The sequence below is a fragment of the Equus caballus genome, chromosome 4 (genome assembly GCF_041296265.1).
Source record: "Equus caballus isolate H_3958 breed thoroughbred chromosome 4, TB-T2T, whole genome shotgun sequence".
Taxonomy (NCBI): domain Eukaryota; kingdom Metazoa; phylum Chordata; class Mammalia; order Perissodactyla; family Equidae; genus Equus; species Equus caballus.
The window spans coordinates 56,791,190-56,808,051 of NC_091687.1; the positions used below are offsets into that span (position 1 = coordinate 56,791,190).

Consider the following 16,862-nt stretch of genomic DNA (forward strand, 5'->3'; position numbering starts at 1 on the left):
GAATCAATCCCCCCCGGATACCGAGGGACTACTGTATCTCTTTTAGCCATGCAGCTCAACTCTGGAGTTGACTGTTGGTCACAGTTTTCAGGAAGCTATCTCTCTGTTCTGTTTCTGCAGACTTTGTTTAAGCTACCTGAGAAACGATCCTCTTGGCTTGACAATAACATTATTTCTACAGGTGTCCTATGTGATAAAAAGAAATAAGGTCTGGTAGAAAGAAACAGAGATTTTTAAGCCAAAGATCTAGATTTCAGCCCTAATTTTGCCATATTAACTTCCTGATCCTGGACAGGTTTTCTAACATCTATAAGCCTAAGTTTCTTTGTTAGTAAAATGGAGGAAATAGCTAAACTCGCAGGATCATTGTGAGAATCAAATGACAATATGTGGAAATCATTTAAAGTATTATACAAATGTAAACTATTAAATATATATGGACAAATGTAAACATATAGTATCACCATTTAATATTAACAGATCAAATCTGAAAGAAACATAGGGCTGAAAGATATCAATATTATGAACCTAGAAAGACTAAGAGTGCAAGTTCTTCAGGGCCTAACCTTTAAGTTTCTAGTGGACAAAAACTTGCCTTAGTAGAAGGCCATGACTGTGACAAGGGTGCAAAGATTCACCTGCTGAGGAGATTTTAAGAACCTCGGCAGGCCAACATGAGAGAACAGATGATTCGTATCTTCTTCTTCAGAAGTCAAAATTACTTATTAATAGAATGTGTGCTTTGACTGTTTCCCTTGATACAAATGCAGTAACATATTCTCTAGAACTTCAGATCTAATTACTTTGCTTTGGATTCATGTCATCTTAATTGAATCCTAGAAAATGCCTGCTTAATTTGTTCATTCTCCAGTGCACGTCTTTTATTTTTAAATCTACACACTAAACTCAGAGTATATTTGAAGTTATTTTAAATTTTTCATGCAATATCTTCATGTAAAATATATTTTTTAATACAAAAAAGTTAGGGTATTCTAAAACCTTGCTACTCAAAGTGTAGCCCATGGTCCAGCAGCACCAGCATCAATTTGGAGCTTGTTAGAAATGCATAATCTCAGGCTCCACCCTCTACCCACTGATCAGAATCTGTATTTTCATAAGACTCCCAGGTGATCTGTATACACTTCAAAGTTTGAGAAGCACTGGTCTTGATCATCTAATATTTAAGTTTAGATCAATTGTTATGTCATTTGATTTATCCAACAATACTGACTTTCTCTATAGTTCCATTAGAGATTATGAGGGTTCTTCCTTCAGCATTTATATCTTTCTTTCAACCTCCAGGGAACATACCATAAGAGGCTATCAGTGCTTGAGCCCCCACTGCCTCATCAAGCTTCTGTTCTCTCCCTCGTTTTCAGTTTCCTCCTTCTCAGGCGATGTTTCAGAAGTGCTGCAATACTTGAGGCTGACATTAACAGGCTGAATGTGCACTGCGTAGAGTCCCAGTTGGGCACTCATTTGACTACAGCATTGCTCAAAATATTAAATATGGAGATGTTAGAAAGATTATTAGCCAGGAAGATGTTGAAGAGGCAGATAAAAGCTGAAAATATTCATGGCTTTTCTGAGATTGGCCTAAGGCAACATGGAACCTTCTCTTTCTCAATCTTCTTCATTATATAATCTGTTTATGAAATTCGTAATTCTGTGTAACCTACTATTATGAGGAAATAATAGTAAATATATCCAGAGTGGCTGGGGCTTTGCTTATGGAGGTAAAGACGGAAATTCCATTTAATAAGAAGAAGGATGAAATAAGGACAGTGAGGAGAAATAGGGTTCCATACAACAGAGTAGTGGTTATTCAGAGGACACAGGAGGGCACAGAATAGGAGCCGGAGGTTTCAACACTCAGAAGGTGTGGGGTGGCCAAAGGTAAGGAAATAGTCACAGAGAAAGGGGCAAGATTGAGCCCTGAAGCCCTGCCTCCAGAGAGATATGAGGAATCAACTCTTTTCTTAGCACAGAAAGTAGGACTTTCAAGGTTTCCTGCTACATGAGATGAGAGTACCAGTAACAGGTATGTATCATACTTTGACTTTAGAAATAAAACAATATTCAAGTGATGATTTTTTAAAACATTCTGAGCAGAACAATACTCAGAAACACATTGTCAAAAACATAACCTTTAAGATATCATGACAACCAAAATATCACAATATTATTAAAGCTCCACAGTTGGACTTCAAAATATTTTGCCAAGGGCAATTACAAAGCTGCTTGGATTCTGGAGCTTTCTATTGCAGAACATATTGGGTCCTTTAAATTGCAGCTTAGTATAAACAGATGGAGGGAATGACTAAGGATGACTATACAATGCCTAATTATAAACTTACTATAATTAAGAGAACTCATAAGCCTTACAAAGAATTCTACTGCTTGAAGCCATATATTACAGTGTAAACTCAAGTAGAAATTATTTTACTTTGAAGAAGTTATTTCAGTCTTCTGTGCCTCGTTTACCCCTATTTGTCTAACACTGATTACTAACCCTCACTTTACCTGATTTAGTTCATAGGAGCTAATGACACAATGGTCCCATTTTCTGACTACAGTCTGACGAGGATTTTTTTCCTAACCTTTTAAAATCTTGCCAAGGCATAAAAATTAAACATACTCATCAATACGTGTAAGAAATTTTCTTTATGGAAAAACATAAAATTCCATGAAATAAAAGCTAGGAAAAACTGAGATAGTTAATCACAGCTAACCTTATCTTTGAAGTCAAATAATTGATTCGTAACTGACTAAAACTGTTTTATATCATTAGGTGCAAGACTCTAATTTAAATGCAAGGCTTTTATATTATATCAGGAAAAAAAATCAAGATTTTTGAGTACTCAGAGAGTACGGCATGTTTAAGGTGTTCCACTTATTTATTCCTTAAAATTATAATTGTGTATGAAGGAATTTGATTAGCACATTCACACAACTGATTTCTTACTAGAAGGAAGAAACTGGTACTAAATAAAACCCCTCCTTTTCCCCAGCCCAGAGATGAAGAGGCAGCTCTCCAGGACCGCTTGCTTTCACTCCTGACAGGAAGGCAGGGCTCAGGGAATCCATTTCCTGTAGCTACTGTCAGCAGCCTCCACAGCCATAATGGAAGTCTCTTGCCCCTTCTTGCTTTCTGATGTCCTAAAGAATCATAGATACATTTTCTCATTATTTTAAAATACAAACATAAAATACACAGATTAGAGAGAAGGGAATATGGCTCTTTCATGGCCAGAAACATATATTTGTTTTTGCTTACGTCTTAATTTGAAGGCACATTTTATCTTTTTGTTCTGAAATAATTTCAAACTTAATAGAAATTTTGCAAGAATTATACAAAGTACTCTTGTATCCTTCACCCAGATTCAATTGTTACCTCTTTGCCATATTTGCCTCATCTCTTTCTCACTTTATATTCACGTGTATGTGTATGAATATGTAAAAAAAAATTTCCAGAACCATTTGAGAGTAAATCACAGACATTATCCTTCATTACACCTTTAATACTTCAGTGTGTATCACTTGAGAAAAAGACATCTCTTACAAAGCTCCAGTACAATGAACAATTTTGGGAAATTGAACATTGGTGCTCTTACCAAATCCAGAGTCCATATTCAAATTTCACCAATTATTCAGGCATATCAACTCTTAACAAAGTATCAACGTAAATATGTAACTAACTCATTCAACAAACATAATAGAATGTCTTCTGAAACTGGCAAACGGTTAGCCATTGACGATTAAGTAGCTGGTAACTAAAGTTGTTTTCCCTTTTGCAATTACTGATTATAGCGTTTAGTTGTTCCCCCGCCCATTGTTAACTGTGTTGTGTAGGCAATATGCTATCTGACTCCCACTAGGTTCCCATAGATAACATCTCCCTGGAGCCTGGGTCACCATGGTAATGGGTGTTTGAGCTGTTTTTCAGGAATTAGAACCCCTTGTACACTTCAGGTCAGTTGAGACCACCAACCCATAAACTGGGCCCATGCAGATGTGTAAGAAGTGACAATTTGACATGAAGAGCCTAAAAACTCCACCCTCAGATCATGCTAACACTACCATTTTGTGAACATGCGTCCTGTGAAGAGGCGTGAAGTCTGACTACGCTTGTGCAGATCGTCAATTACCTCACCTCTCCTCACCTCCAATCATCTATCTCCACATTTCAGACCACCTTGTCTCCCTACTCCATAAATATCCCTGAGTCCCCATTTTCAGGGAGGCAGATTTGAGATTCATTCCCCTGTTTCCTCACTTGACTGCCTTGTGATTAAACCCTCTCTCTAGGGCAATCTCATCATCTCACTGTTTAGATTTCTGAGCAATGGGCAAAAACGAACCTGGTTTGGTAACATTCTGCTGTGTATACAGGAACAAAAACCTTCCTGAACCATGGTAACACAGCTTAGCTACCTACTAGAAATGGGAAACTAGGAGAATATGCAAATAACAGATGGAATTAATATTTAATGAACTCTTTTACTATATGATAATCATGGAAGAAAAGTGGAAAGGTCCTTTTTTTTCTCTTGGAACCTCACTGAATGAATCCAAATATATTGAGAGTCTGTACCATTCTGATCTCACAGATTCATAAAGGTATTTCACCTATTGCCATTTCCCAAAGTATAACAGTGTGAAGATCTGCCAGTAGTGTAGCAAAGGCTAAAGAACAAGTGATTTCTCAAAGTTTGAGTACAGTACTTGGGAGAAAAGATCTTTGTCCTAAAGATTTCTTAGGGTTTAACTTAAAACCTAGCCTTCATACCATGACAGTTTACAATGAAATCACCAATGAGCAAGAAATGGGATTAACCTCAGTCAATAGGGAATTACTAGGAGCAGTCTACTTGAAAAACTACAATTTTCTTTGCATAGCTGTACAGATTGTTCAGGAAACCTTGGAAGATGTCACAAGAGATAAAAGTAGTAATGTTAAGGTTGATCCCAGGACAACTGTACAAAACGGAGATGTCATGGCCACTTCTCTGAATAGAAGACTAGTGAAGCAGGAAATTCCAGCAGCTTTCAGTAAAAGACAGTCAATATTTGACACTGTAAATGCATAAATACTACATTTGATAAATACTCTCAATGAAGGTAGAGCATTCTAGTCAAACAAAAATAATACTAGAATAAAATTTAACCTAACACACAGTACTACTGAGAGGTGCATAGGCCTCTATGGACCAAATATGAGTGGGAATCTCAGTCCTCTTACTTTTCCTGGATAAAATCTTTCCTTTCTAGTTAAACTTTCAGAATTTCAGCCACCAAAGTATCATCTTTCTTCATATATGCAATGGAATCTCAAATGTTAAGAAAGAAAAATAATTGAGTCTGTAACTGCTGACTGTATCACAATTGTATTGTACAATATGTACATTGTATAGCTTAATATCACACTCTATGTACAATGAGCTCCCAAATATTTCCAAGAAAAAAGTAATTAAAGAATATACTCCCAGCAGATATTTACATCTGTCCGTGGAATTTTCACTGTTACTGCTACTGTATGTTAATATTGTATATATTTTAAAACTTTTCTACAAATTCAAAATCTAAAAGATAAATTTTTAAAGAAAGATATGTCATACCCTCCCCTAAAAAAAGATTATGTGAGTATTTCAGCCAGTCTTTAATTTTATGATATGTCTTTCTTACCTATTTCTGACTCAACTTAAGCAATTATGCCTAAAGTTTTAGCTGTTCTTCAGAGACCACTTTTAAAATGTACTAGTTAGGAATTACGCAAACAATATTTATACTCATTTAAATCCCATCTATGTGGATAAGTAAAGAAGTCTATTTATTTTGTGTAATTATGTTACAGATATTTTATTGAAAATGTTTTGTTTTTAACAAAGGTATATTTAGCTAAGTTACAAAGATAACTTAAAGGAGCTTGGCAGATAATTCAATTGTGATGTTCATCCTTTAGAAAAGGAATTTTAAATAAAGCAAGACAGTAAAATGTCCAAAGCAAACCAAATAGTGATACCACATTTGTGCATTATATTCTCAGTAACGTGAGAAGGAAAAGAAATTTATACACAGTACATAAATTTTAATGCTTAGCTCATTCTTAGCTTCATTTTTAAGGATAATTAGGCCAGATTTTAACTCATAAAATCTTTTAAAATGTATTGTTTGCTGACGCTGTGACCAACAATTCTGGATTAAACTATTCCCGGAGCCATCCCACTTCCCAGCAGCTCAACCTACTCCCCCTGCCTAACTCATCCAAAAAAACTCACAACTTTAAATTGTAATTCTTAATCCCCAAGTCAAAGTCTTAAAAAATAGTCAACTAGGAAACAAAATTCAAAACTCCTTGGATTAAGGTATGTGAAAACATGGTAAGAGCTGCTAGGAACAGAAGAAGTTTTTTTGTTTTTCATCCAGAGTAGGAAACCATTAAAGACTCCATGAAGAGTCAAAGACACCCTTTATTTTCTGTTCTATTTAAAAGCTTTACTGCACCTCCCATGAATGGAGCAACTGCCTTTAACATTTATTTAATGGCTCTTTACTTGCAGCAGAAATTAGAAGCATCTACCAAACAGAATGAACTGAAAGTTCATCTCAGATTTCGAATTCCCACTTCTTCCTTCTGCTCTTCAAACCTGTATCAAGAAGAAGCACCCAGGGTAAGAGCTGACTCTATGAACTAGAGTGGCTTAAGAGCAAACAACCTAAAGAAAATAAGATGAGTTCTCTACCTATCAAGCCACTAAGTGGCTCTGACCAATTCTTTTCTCCAAATGTACCTGCAATTTTGAGTAAACTCATGCCAATTGTTTTCTGATTCATAAAATAAATTAAATTCCTAATCTAGATCATCACTCCTCTGCTGGACATTTATCTGAAGACTGGGAATCTTTACATTCTGTTTTCAAAGGTACAAATATCATAAGTGTGGGTAACTTTATCACGGGGCCATTTAGGAAGGAAAAACCCAATAAAGGAGGTTCTACTGCATTCAGACTCCAAGACAAGTATAAGTTTGTATGAATTCCATCAGAGTATTTATCAGCATTATGTGCTGGAATCTAACAACTTGATTTTGAATTCCAACTCTAATATGGGAAAAACCCCAGAAGAGGAAGTAACTTAACCTCTTCCCATCTCTTTTACCTCATTCATAGGTAATACTTAGCCCACAATGTTGTAAGGATGAAACTCAATGTAATACGTGACAAGTAAGTGGCAAGCAATAGGATATATTGGAGTATATGAGGCAGCCATTTGGTGTAAACCTAATTCAGCCTGACCTTGTTTTTCCAAAAGGGGCTGACATGGCCATTGAGCATGCATTGTATATCTGCTTTAAGCATTTGCTATGTCCCAAAGACAAGAACAAATGGCCTTAAGATAAAGGTGCAACTTCCCCCACATTGGCATTTCCTTAAGGATGAGCATCTTTCCCTAGGCTAGGAACTGATTGCTGCACCTACCCTGTGACCACCTAGCTTGAGACAACAGACAGGCCACCTGCTGTGCCCACCAAGAAAACAGATGTTCAACATCCATGCCCATCTTCCTCTACCCCATACATGGGACACCTACCACAGCATGGCTTTTGCCAAGTGGTGCCATGTCTGCACCTGGGATCCACACCAGCGAACCCCAGGCCACTGAGAAGCAGAACGTGCAAACTTCACCGCTGCGCCACCAGGCCAGCCCCAGCATCTTGAACTCATATGCCAAGGAGCTGAAGGTGGGCAATTGCACACATAGGCTCAGTGACTCAACACTCTCAGGGTTGCACCTCTGTCAGTCTCTGGGCCTTCTGCTCATGTTTGTGAACTCATGGTTACAAGATAGCTTCCCTAGTTCTGACTATCACATTAGGGTTCTCTAGCCAGCCGCACCCCCTAACCCAAGCTTTCATTAAGTGGAAATATGCCACATGCTTGGCTTCAGCAGAAGCTAGAAAAATTTGTATTTAGTTTTTGCAGCTTCTATAGTGAAAATGCCCAAGGAAGAAAGGGGTGGAAATGGGTATTAGGGAAAATAACCAACAGTATCTACCATATTTCCTTTGAAGAACTTTGAACAGTACCTTAGTAGTGTTATTTAATTCTCCTACAGCAATTTTTTTTTTTTTTTACTCTGTATAGTATACATTTATTTTTCTCCTGAGGCTGCTTACTTTATCAGCTCCCATAACCCTCCCTGACTCTGATCTCAGCAGTAAGTGACAGCATACGTTTTTTCACAAATGCCGATTATTCTGCCTTCTCTAAAACCTGGCACAGTCACCAAAACAACAGAGGAGGCACATCCCAGGATCACCCCAAGGAAGAAAAACACCCAAATATATCCAATTGTTTTACTAGAAGCAATTTCTTAAAATTTTAATTTTGTAACAACAATTATTAAATGGAGTAACTTACATACAGTGTTTCCTTTAAATAACTACTCTGTGGGGCCGGCCCGGTGGCGCTGCGGTTAAGTTCGCACGTTCCGCTTCTCGGCGGCCCGGGGTTCGCTGGTTCGGATCCCGGGTGCGGACATGGCACTGCTTGGCAGCCATGCTGTGGTAGGCGTCCCACGTGTAAACTAGAGGAAGATGGGCACAGATGTTAGCTCAGAGCCAGCCTTCCTCAGCAAAAAGAGGAGGACTGGCAGTAGTTAGCTGAGGGCTAATCTTCCTCCAAAAATAAATAAATAAATAAATAAACTACTCTGTAATTAGTTGAGTGTGGCAAGATGTCCTGCCTGAGGCTACAAAACCTGACTCTGTGCCTTGCATGTTGCTTCTGCTAGCTCACACAGGTTTACTTAATCTTTATTGCCATCTTTTGGAGGATTTGCTTTCATATGCAAATAGGTAATACTAGGCCAATACAGCTCCTCCCTTAAAGGGTTCTGGAACCATAGGCCCTTTTCAGTGTCTCAAATGAAAAAAATAGGTCAAATGTCATAACCACCGAGCACCTCAGCCTCAGCCATGGAGGCAGTCACCTCAGAGTGCATTTCAGAAATAACAAGACAGTCCTTAGCTCAGAAAAACAACCTCCCATTTACAAGAAGAGGCCTATTATTAACGTTCCATTCTGATGGCATAAGTCTTTGAACCATGTCAAAAAGCAGGTACCACTAGAAATACTGATCTTTTAAACTGATTATCAATCAACTCCACTTCAGTGTAAATGAGTTTGAAGTGGTGTCCTATTACGATACATAATGAATGGCGTGCAGTCGTGAAGAATACAGTACATGAGACATGTGAATATCATGTCTCTGAATGTTGCCCAGCAGAGCCCTGCTGCCCAATAAGTAGACATAAGAAGACCATAATTTGGAGCTGGAACTGCCTAGGGCAGGGAGAAACCAAGCTGTGAATCCAAAGAAAATGACTAATTTGGCAGCCAAGGGGGTATGGCCACCACAGTCTGTAAGCAGCTGACATCTGGGAATCTGACCTCAATTCATCGGCCATCCCATAAGATACGCTGAGCAGTCATGGACATCTGGTGATGGCAGTGGTCAAACTGAAGGCAGAGAGGCTGACAGCTAGCACTAGAGAAATCTGTCAGCAGAGAGTGGCATCCCAGGCACCCAGTTCGAGTTCCAGAGTAGATGCCAGTCTCCAGGTCCAGGCCCATGAAGAGTAGCACAAATCTTTACCCGTAGAGTCACTGAGGATTTGAAAGTTTATTATGACAGGAAACAGATGTCAGGACAGTGTACTTCAACCTTCTTGCCTCTTAGTGAACAAAGAAAATAGGTGCAGCCACTCACAGAGTTGGCCCTGGGCCACTTCTGCAACCCTCCATCTCCACATACCAGATGGGAAGCTCCAATCAAGAGAAGGGACCAAACCCTAGTTCTCTGAATGGGGCCCAAGGGCAGAGCCAGAGGGAAGAAAGTACAGTAGTCCCCCTTATGCATGGGAGATATGTTCCAGACCCCCAGTGGATGCCTGTGTAAAAACTGACAACACTGGGGCCATTTAAAAATGGAATTGAGCTGCCTTTCCAGAGAAACTGTCTTGCTGTCTTGAACACTGGACTGAGACAAACCTTTGGACTGGGCCAAAACAGCAATTATTTTACAAGCAATTGTTTGAGAAGTCAGCAGGAGAACAGACATCCTGATCACAAATACTGAGGATTGTAGACTTTCTGAAGATCAACAGTCAATCAATGTTTAGCCAAGACTAGCTCTCTGCCTCCAACTCCAATTAAACTTCTTTGTAATATAATCTTCCTTCTTTGCCTTTAAAAGCCCCTGAACTTTACTCCCTAGTGGGACGCCATTTGGGTTTCTACTTGAATCTGTGCTCCCCGAATTGCAATTCTTTGATCCCAAATAAACACTTTGCCTCTTAAACTGGCTTATGTTTTTGTAGGTTGACAACTGAAACAACAGATAGTACTGAACCCTATACATACTATGTTTTTTCCTATACATACATACCTATGATAAAAGTTTAATTTATAAATTAGGTACAATAAGAGATTAACAATAACTAATAATAAAATAGAACATTATAACAATATGCTGTAATAAAAGTTACTATAGATCATAGCAACCTCAGCATATGATTTTTTTCTTCCCTTATTAAGTCAAGAACTTTCACCTTCTCACTTAAAGGAAGCACTTTACAGCTTCTCTTTCGTATATCCGGATTGCCAGCATCACTACTCTCATGCTTTGGGGCCAGAAGTAAGTAAAATAAGGATGTCTTGAACACAAGCACTGGGACACCATGACAGTCGATCTGATAACCCAGTTACTAAGAGACTAATGGGCAGGTAGCACATAGAGCGAATATGCTGGACAAAGGGATGATTCATGTCCCAGGCAGGACGGAGCAGGACAACTGGAGGTTTCTTCATGCTACTCAGCATAGCGTGCAATTTAAAACTTACGAACTGTTTATTTCTGCAACTTTCCATTTAATAATTCGGGACCCTTTGATCCTAGGTAACAGAAACTGGAGGAAAGCAAAACTGTGGATAAGGGGGGACTACTGTAAATAGAACCTAAAGCTCAGATTCAGAGGGTTAAGGAGGACCTAAGGTTGTGGCTGAGCTCTGAATGCAAGGCAGATGGCTCTTGTTAAGCAAAGAGAAGCCTTAAAGAGGATACTTAGCTGGGGAGGAGGGGGAGTTGAAGGATAGGGAGCAACCAGGCTTGGGTATTTTTCTGAATACCAAGCTTGCGTAATAATTTTACCTAGGCCCAGCAGCTGCAGTGTCCTTTTATTTAAAGGACATAATCATATTGTTCTAACATTCATTTACGCAACAAATATTTATTGAACCTGTATCATATGACTAGCAGAATATTCATCACTACAGATACACCCTTGAACAAAACAACAGGATCCGGTCTTTAAACTATGAGCTTAGGTTTACTGAACAAGCCTGACATTAAATAACAAATCCAAATCTTTTCTCTCTAAGAGAGAACAAGCCAGATGGCCAACTACTTTAGGTTAGGAGACCAAGAATGACCTTTCTAAGGAAGGTATTTCAAAAAGATGCAACAGAAAAACATAAGGAATTCTTTTTAAATGTGTTTAAATACCAATTTAAGCTTTAATGTTATATATTATAACTGTACATATTGTTACCTACACAAAATTGGGGTTCTCTTGCCCGATGTGCATAAAGAGCCAATTATTGCAGCATCAGCTTTTGAGAAAAGAAATAAGCTTTAAGGCAAAGTTGACTTGCAAGGAGACAGGAGGCAACAGCTGTCAAATCTGTCCTCTCGATTCAGGATTTGGGGTGAAATTTAAGAAGTTAGGAATAAATGATTTGCAGATATTTTCTCCCAGTTGGTGGGTTGTCTTCCATTTTGTTCATGATTTCCTTTGCTTTGCAGAAGGTTTTTAGTCTGATGTAGTCCCATTTGTTAACTTTTTCTTTTGTTTCCCTTGCTGAGTAGACATGGTGTTCAAAAAGATGTTGCTAAGACCAATGTCAAAGAGTGTAGGGACTCTACTTTCTTCTAGGAGTTTTATGCTTTCAGGTTTTACATTCAAATGTGTGCGGTGCAAGATAATGGTCTACTTTCATTCTTTTGCATGTGGCTGTCCAGTTCGCCCAAAACCATTTATTGAAGAGACTTTCCTTTCTCCATTGTATGTTCTTGGCTCCTTTGTCAAAGATCAGCTGTCCACAAATGTGTGGTTTTATTTCTGGGCTTTCAATTCTGTTCCATTGATCTATGTGCCTGTTTTTTGTACCAGTACCATGCTGTTTTGATTACTATACCTTTGCAGTATATTTTGAAGTCAGGGATTGTGATGTCTCCAGCTTTGTTCTTTTCTTTCAGGATTGCTTTGGCTATTTGGGGTCTTTTCTTGTTCCATATACATTTTAGGATTCTTTGTTCTGTTTCTGTGAACAATGTCATCAGGATTCTGATTGGGATTTCATTGACTCTGTAGATTGATTTAGGTAGTATGGACATTTTAACTATGTTTATTCTTCCAACCTATGAGCATGGAATATTTTTCCATTTCTTTATGTCTTCTTCAATTTCTTTCAATAATGTCTTATAGTTTTCAGTGTACAAGTCTTTCACCTCTTTGGTTAAGTTTATTCCTAGATATTTTATTCTTTTTGTTCCAATTATAAATGGGATTATATTCTTGATTTCTCTTTCTGCTAGTTCATTGTTAGTGTAGAGGAATGCAACTGATTTTTTTAAATTGATTTAGTACCCTGCAACTTTGTTGTAGTTGTTGACTATTTCTAATGGTTTTCTGGTGAATTCTTTAGGGTTTTCTATACATAGAATCATGTCATCTGCAAATAACGAAAGTTTCATTTCTCCAAAATATATAAAGAACCATACAACTCAACAACAAAAGAAGAAAACAAACAACCCAATCAAAACATGGGCAGAGGACATGAGCAGACATTTTTCCAAGGAAGATATACAGATGGCCAACAGACACGTGAAATGATACTCAACATCACTAATTATTAAGGAAATGCAAATCAAAACTACAATGAGATATCACCTTACACCAGTCAGAATTGCTATAATTACCAAGACAAAAAACAGCAAATGTTGGAGAGGATGTGGAGAAAAGGGAACACTCATACACTGCTGGTGGGAATGCAAACTGGTACAGTCACTATGGAAAACAGTATGGAGATTTCTCAAAAAATTAAAAATAGAAATACCATAAGATCCAGCTATCCCACAACTGGTTATTTATCCAAAGAACTTGAAATCAATGATCCACAGAGACTTATACACCCCCATGTTCACTGCAGCATTATTCACAATAGCCAAGATATGGAAGCAACCCAAGTGCCCTTCTACAGATGAATGGATAAAGAAGATATGGTACATATATACAATGGAATACTACTCAGCCATTAATAAAAGACAAAATTGTCCCATTTGCAACAACATGGATGAAACTTGAGGGTATGATGCTAAGCAAAATAAGCCAGACAGAGAAACACAAATACTGAATGATTTCACTCTTATGTGGAAGATAACAAATACATGAATAAGAAAGAGAACAGATTAGATGTTACCAGAGGGGAAGGGGGTTGAGGGGTGGGCAAAAGGGATAAAAGGGCACATATGTATGGTGATGAATAAAAATTAGACTACTGGGGGTGAGCACGATGAACTGTATTCAAGAATTGATAAACAATAATGTACACCCAAAATTACACAATGTTATGACCCATTATAATTCCAATAAAATTACTTGGAAAAAAAAAAGAGGTCAGGAAGAATAGGCTGATATGCAGAAATGCTAGTGGAGCAAGTTTTGATTGGAGGGCTTTAAGCATTTATGGTAAGGTTTTAAATAGTCATGGTAAGGTTTTAAACATTTATGGTGAGGTGCGGAAGGGGTTTTAACACTGGACCTTCCTAGACAACAGACCTCTCGCTTCTGATAAGAGTCTGACTTTCAAGTTCCAGTCAGGTCCTGGTCCTTTGGTTCCATGGGGGGTAAATCTTTCATTCTGGGGTCATTTCAGGTCATGAACTTCTCCTCTATACATGCTCTGGTTATGTGACTTGCAAATCTTTGGCTTGCCCCTGAGTAACCTTCTGTTGATAAGACTAGGTAAGTCTGAACTGGTCCTAGAGGGCCTGTGGTTACAATATTATGTATGTATGTAATTATACATAATAATATATATAGATACATTACTATGGAGGGATTATTGTACAATGACTAATGACAAACAACTAAAATAAACTTTTTTTTAACTAATTTTACTATGAAATATACCACTGTAACACCGTTGCTGGATTCTTAGTGAACTTTCTTCTCATGTGACAGACAACTTAATCTTTCACAAAAATATTACAGATCCAGAAGATAGAGAAGGAAGAGAAGGTCTCAGATAGTCCTTACATATAGGTGTATATACTTCTAAAAAAGCAGCATTTAATCTTGGTTACTATTTATGCAATTTGAATATAATAGCAGAAATCTGGCCACAACTCAAATAGCCACCTATGCTCAAGAAAAGAGGTTTCCAAGTTGATAGTCGAATCTGAACACTAGTGGATGCATCTAGCTCTGGGGAAAATATCAAAGTAATTTCAAGCATTTACAGAATAAGACAAACTCATTGGGATATAATGACAATCAAATTCAAAATGTGGCCAATTCCCAAAGAAGGGTGAAAAATCTGAACTTTGAAATGACTCAGTTGGAGGTTAATGGGCCCACAAATTTTGCTTTATGTACAAAAGTTTCTGAGCATCTAGAAGGGAGTATAAAGGGGTCCTCTGGGGTGCAGATTACACGTGTTCAATTTGTGAAAATTCACCATGTGTACACTTACGATTTGTACAAACTTTTCTATTTGTATATAATATGTGAATTAAAAGTGGTTTGTTTATGGTTTTTGTAGCTTAAGAGGGAAAAAAATCAAGTCCAGGAAAATATGCAGAGTTTTTATGGGGGAGACTAGAAAAAAATCTTAAAAGCTTAGAATAGCTTTTACAAAATTGGAAATTAGTCAGTAAGACATCTCTAAGCATGTAGAATGGAATATTCAGGAGGTGCACAAAAGCTAATGAAATCAGAGATCACTGTGTTAACCTAAAACAAAGTTTCACTTTGACAAATAAAAATGGCAAGCAATAGGATATATTGAAGTATATGAGGAAGCCAGTTGGTATAAACCTAATTCGGCCTGACTTTGTTTTTTCCAAAAGGACCTGACTGTGGCCCTTGAGCACGCATTGTATATCTGCTTTAAAACATTTACTATGGCAAGAGCAAATGGCCTTAAGATAAAGGTGCAACTTCCCCCCACATTGGCATTTCCTTAAGGATGAGCATCTTTCCTTAGGCTAGGAACTGATTGCTGCACTCACCTTTGACCATCCAGCTCACCTGTGACCACCCAGCTCGAGACATCAGGCCTGCCACCCTGCTGTATTCACTGAGACAGAAGACCTACCTGCTGTTTCCATCAATCGCTGTGCCGACAGAGCAGTCTCGCAACTACTGTAAAAGGGACATTCCAATCATATGTGAAACATCCTGTCTGGGGGTATATAACCAATCTGTGCACCCCACTTCTTTGGTGCCCTTTCTTCTTTCAGGAAGAAAGGCCCCAGGCCATGGTCCTCAGATTTCAGCTCAGAATAAACTCACCCAAATTTTCATTTATAGATTGGTTATGGATTATTTTTGTCAACAACTTTAACTATAGATTTTAAAAATCAGTGTCATCCTTTTTTTTCCCCTCAAGATTGGCACCTGAGCTAACAACTGTTGCCAATCTTCTTTTTTTCTGCTTTTTCTCCCCAAATCTCCCGAGTACATAGTTGTATATTTTAGTTGTGGGTCCTTGTAGTTGTGGCATGTGGGACACTGCCTCAGCGTGGCCTGACAAGCGGTGCCACATCTGCGCCCAGGATCTGAACTGGGCCGCAAAAGCAGAACACATGAACTTAACCACTGGGCCAAGGGCCGGCCCCACTGTCAGCCTTTAATCTGTATTCTAATCACAGCTTTATCTTCACATATGGTCTTCATTTACACACACCTGGAAAGTTTTATATTTGCTCTTTTGCAATTTCAATCACTGATGCCTAAGGCAAATGTTCATAAAACTATAAACACTGAGCTTGCCTCTTTGAGCTATCAAGTTAAAAATAAAAGCCATAGGATGCTTGCTCTATAAGAATAGAGGAAAATCTGAAGTTGCACTTCCTCAATATTTATGAAAGAAGTTAAGTTAAATTAAAAAGTATTTCTCTTTCTTGTTACATTTTGCTGTTCTTTTCTCTACTTTTTGTATTTTACAGATATTTGAGACATGAAACACATTCTACCAAGTGTTTATCCTAATTCTTTTGGACATTTCCCATTTACTAATGCATTTTTGAGATCTTAATGTATTTCAAATTTTGAATTTTCAAATTACAGGTAATTATATAAGAACAAGGCTCTCCTCCATTTTATTTCCCACCACCAATTCATATCATGGATTTTCATTAGATACATAAGACTGATGATGATTACTCCCTCTGAATGTATAAGAGCTATGAAACTGTTGGTAAGTTTAGGGTCAAGCTTATCTCCTAAGTGGAGATCTACCATCACTATCATTGAGGAGGATTTTAGGCTGGTTACTTTTAAAACTGCAGATGAGAAGCAGGCTCCGAGGACTGGAATTTGCTTACTCTTCGAGAGATATTTGCACTTGTGCAGGAAGGGGGGATGACCTTGTAGGGACCTGAAATTGGCCACCCCAGGATATGTCTCTTTGGCATCGGGATTGTTTGGGGCTGATTGCTTTTGATAAACTGGGACAGGGAGGGAGGCTCTGGGGAATGGAACTTGCCCTTGGTGGGACACATTTACATTTGTAAGG

At 38.1% G+C, this 16,862-nt stretch overlaps 1 protein-coding gene across 1 annotated transcript in view; it reads left to right on the plus strand.

The window, feature by feature from the left end:
• Positions 1–15,652, plus strand: part of LOC111773188 (uncharacterized) — a 46,155-nt gene extending 30,503 nt beyond the window's left edge. Inside the window, exons 4-5 of the mRNA XM_070264671.1 lie at positions 6,561–6,671; positions 12,768–15,652. Of these exons, the coding sequence (XP_070120772.1) occupies positions 6,561–6,671; positions 12,768–12,833 (177 nt within the window). The 3' untranslated portion in view covers positions 12,834–15,652. The remainder of the gene's footprint in view (positions 1–6,560; positions 6,672–12,767) is intronic.
• Positions 15,653–16,862: the final 1,210 nt, after the last annotated feature.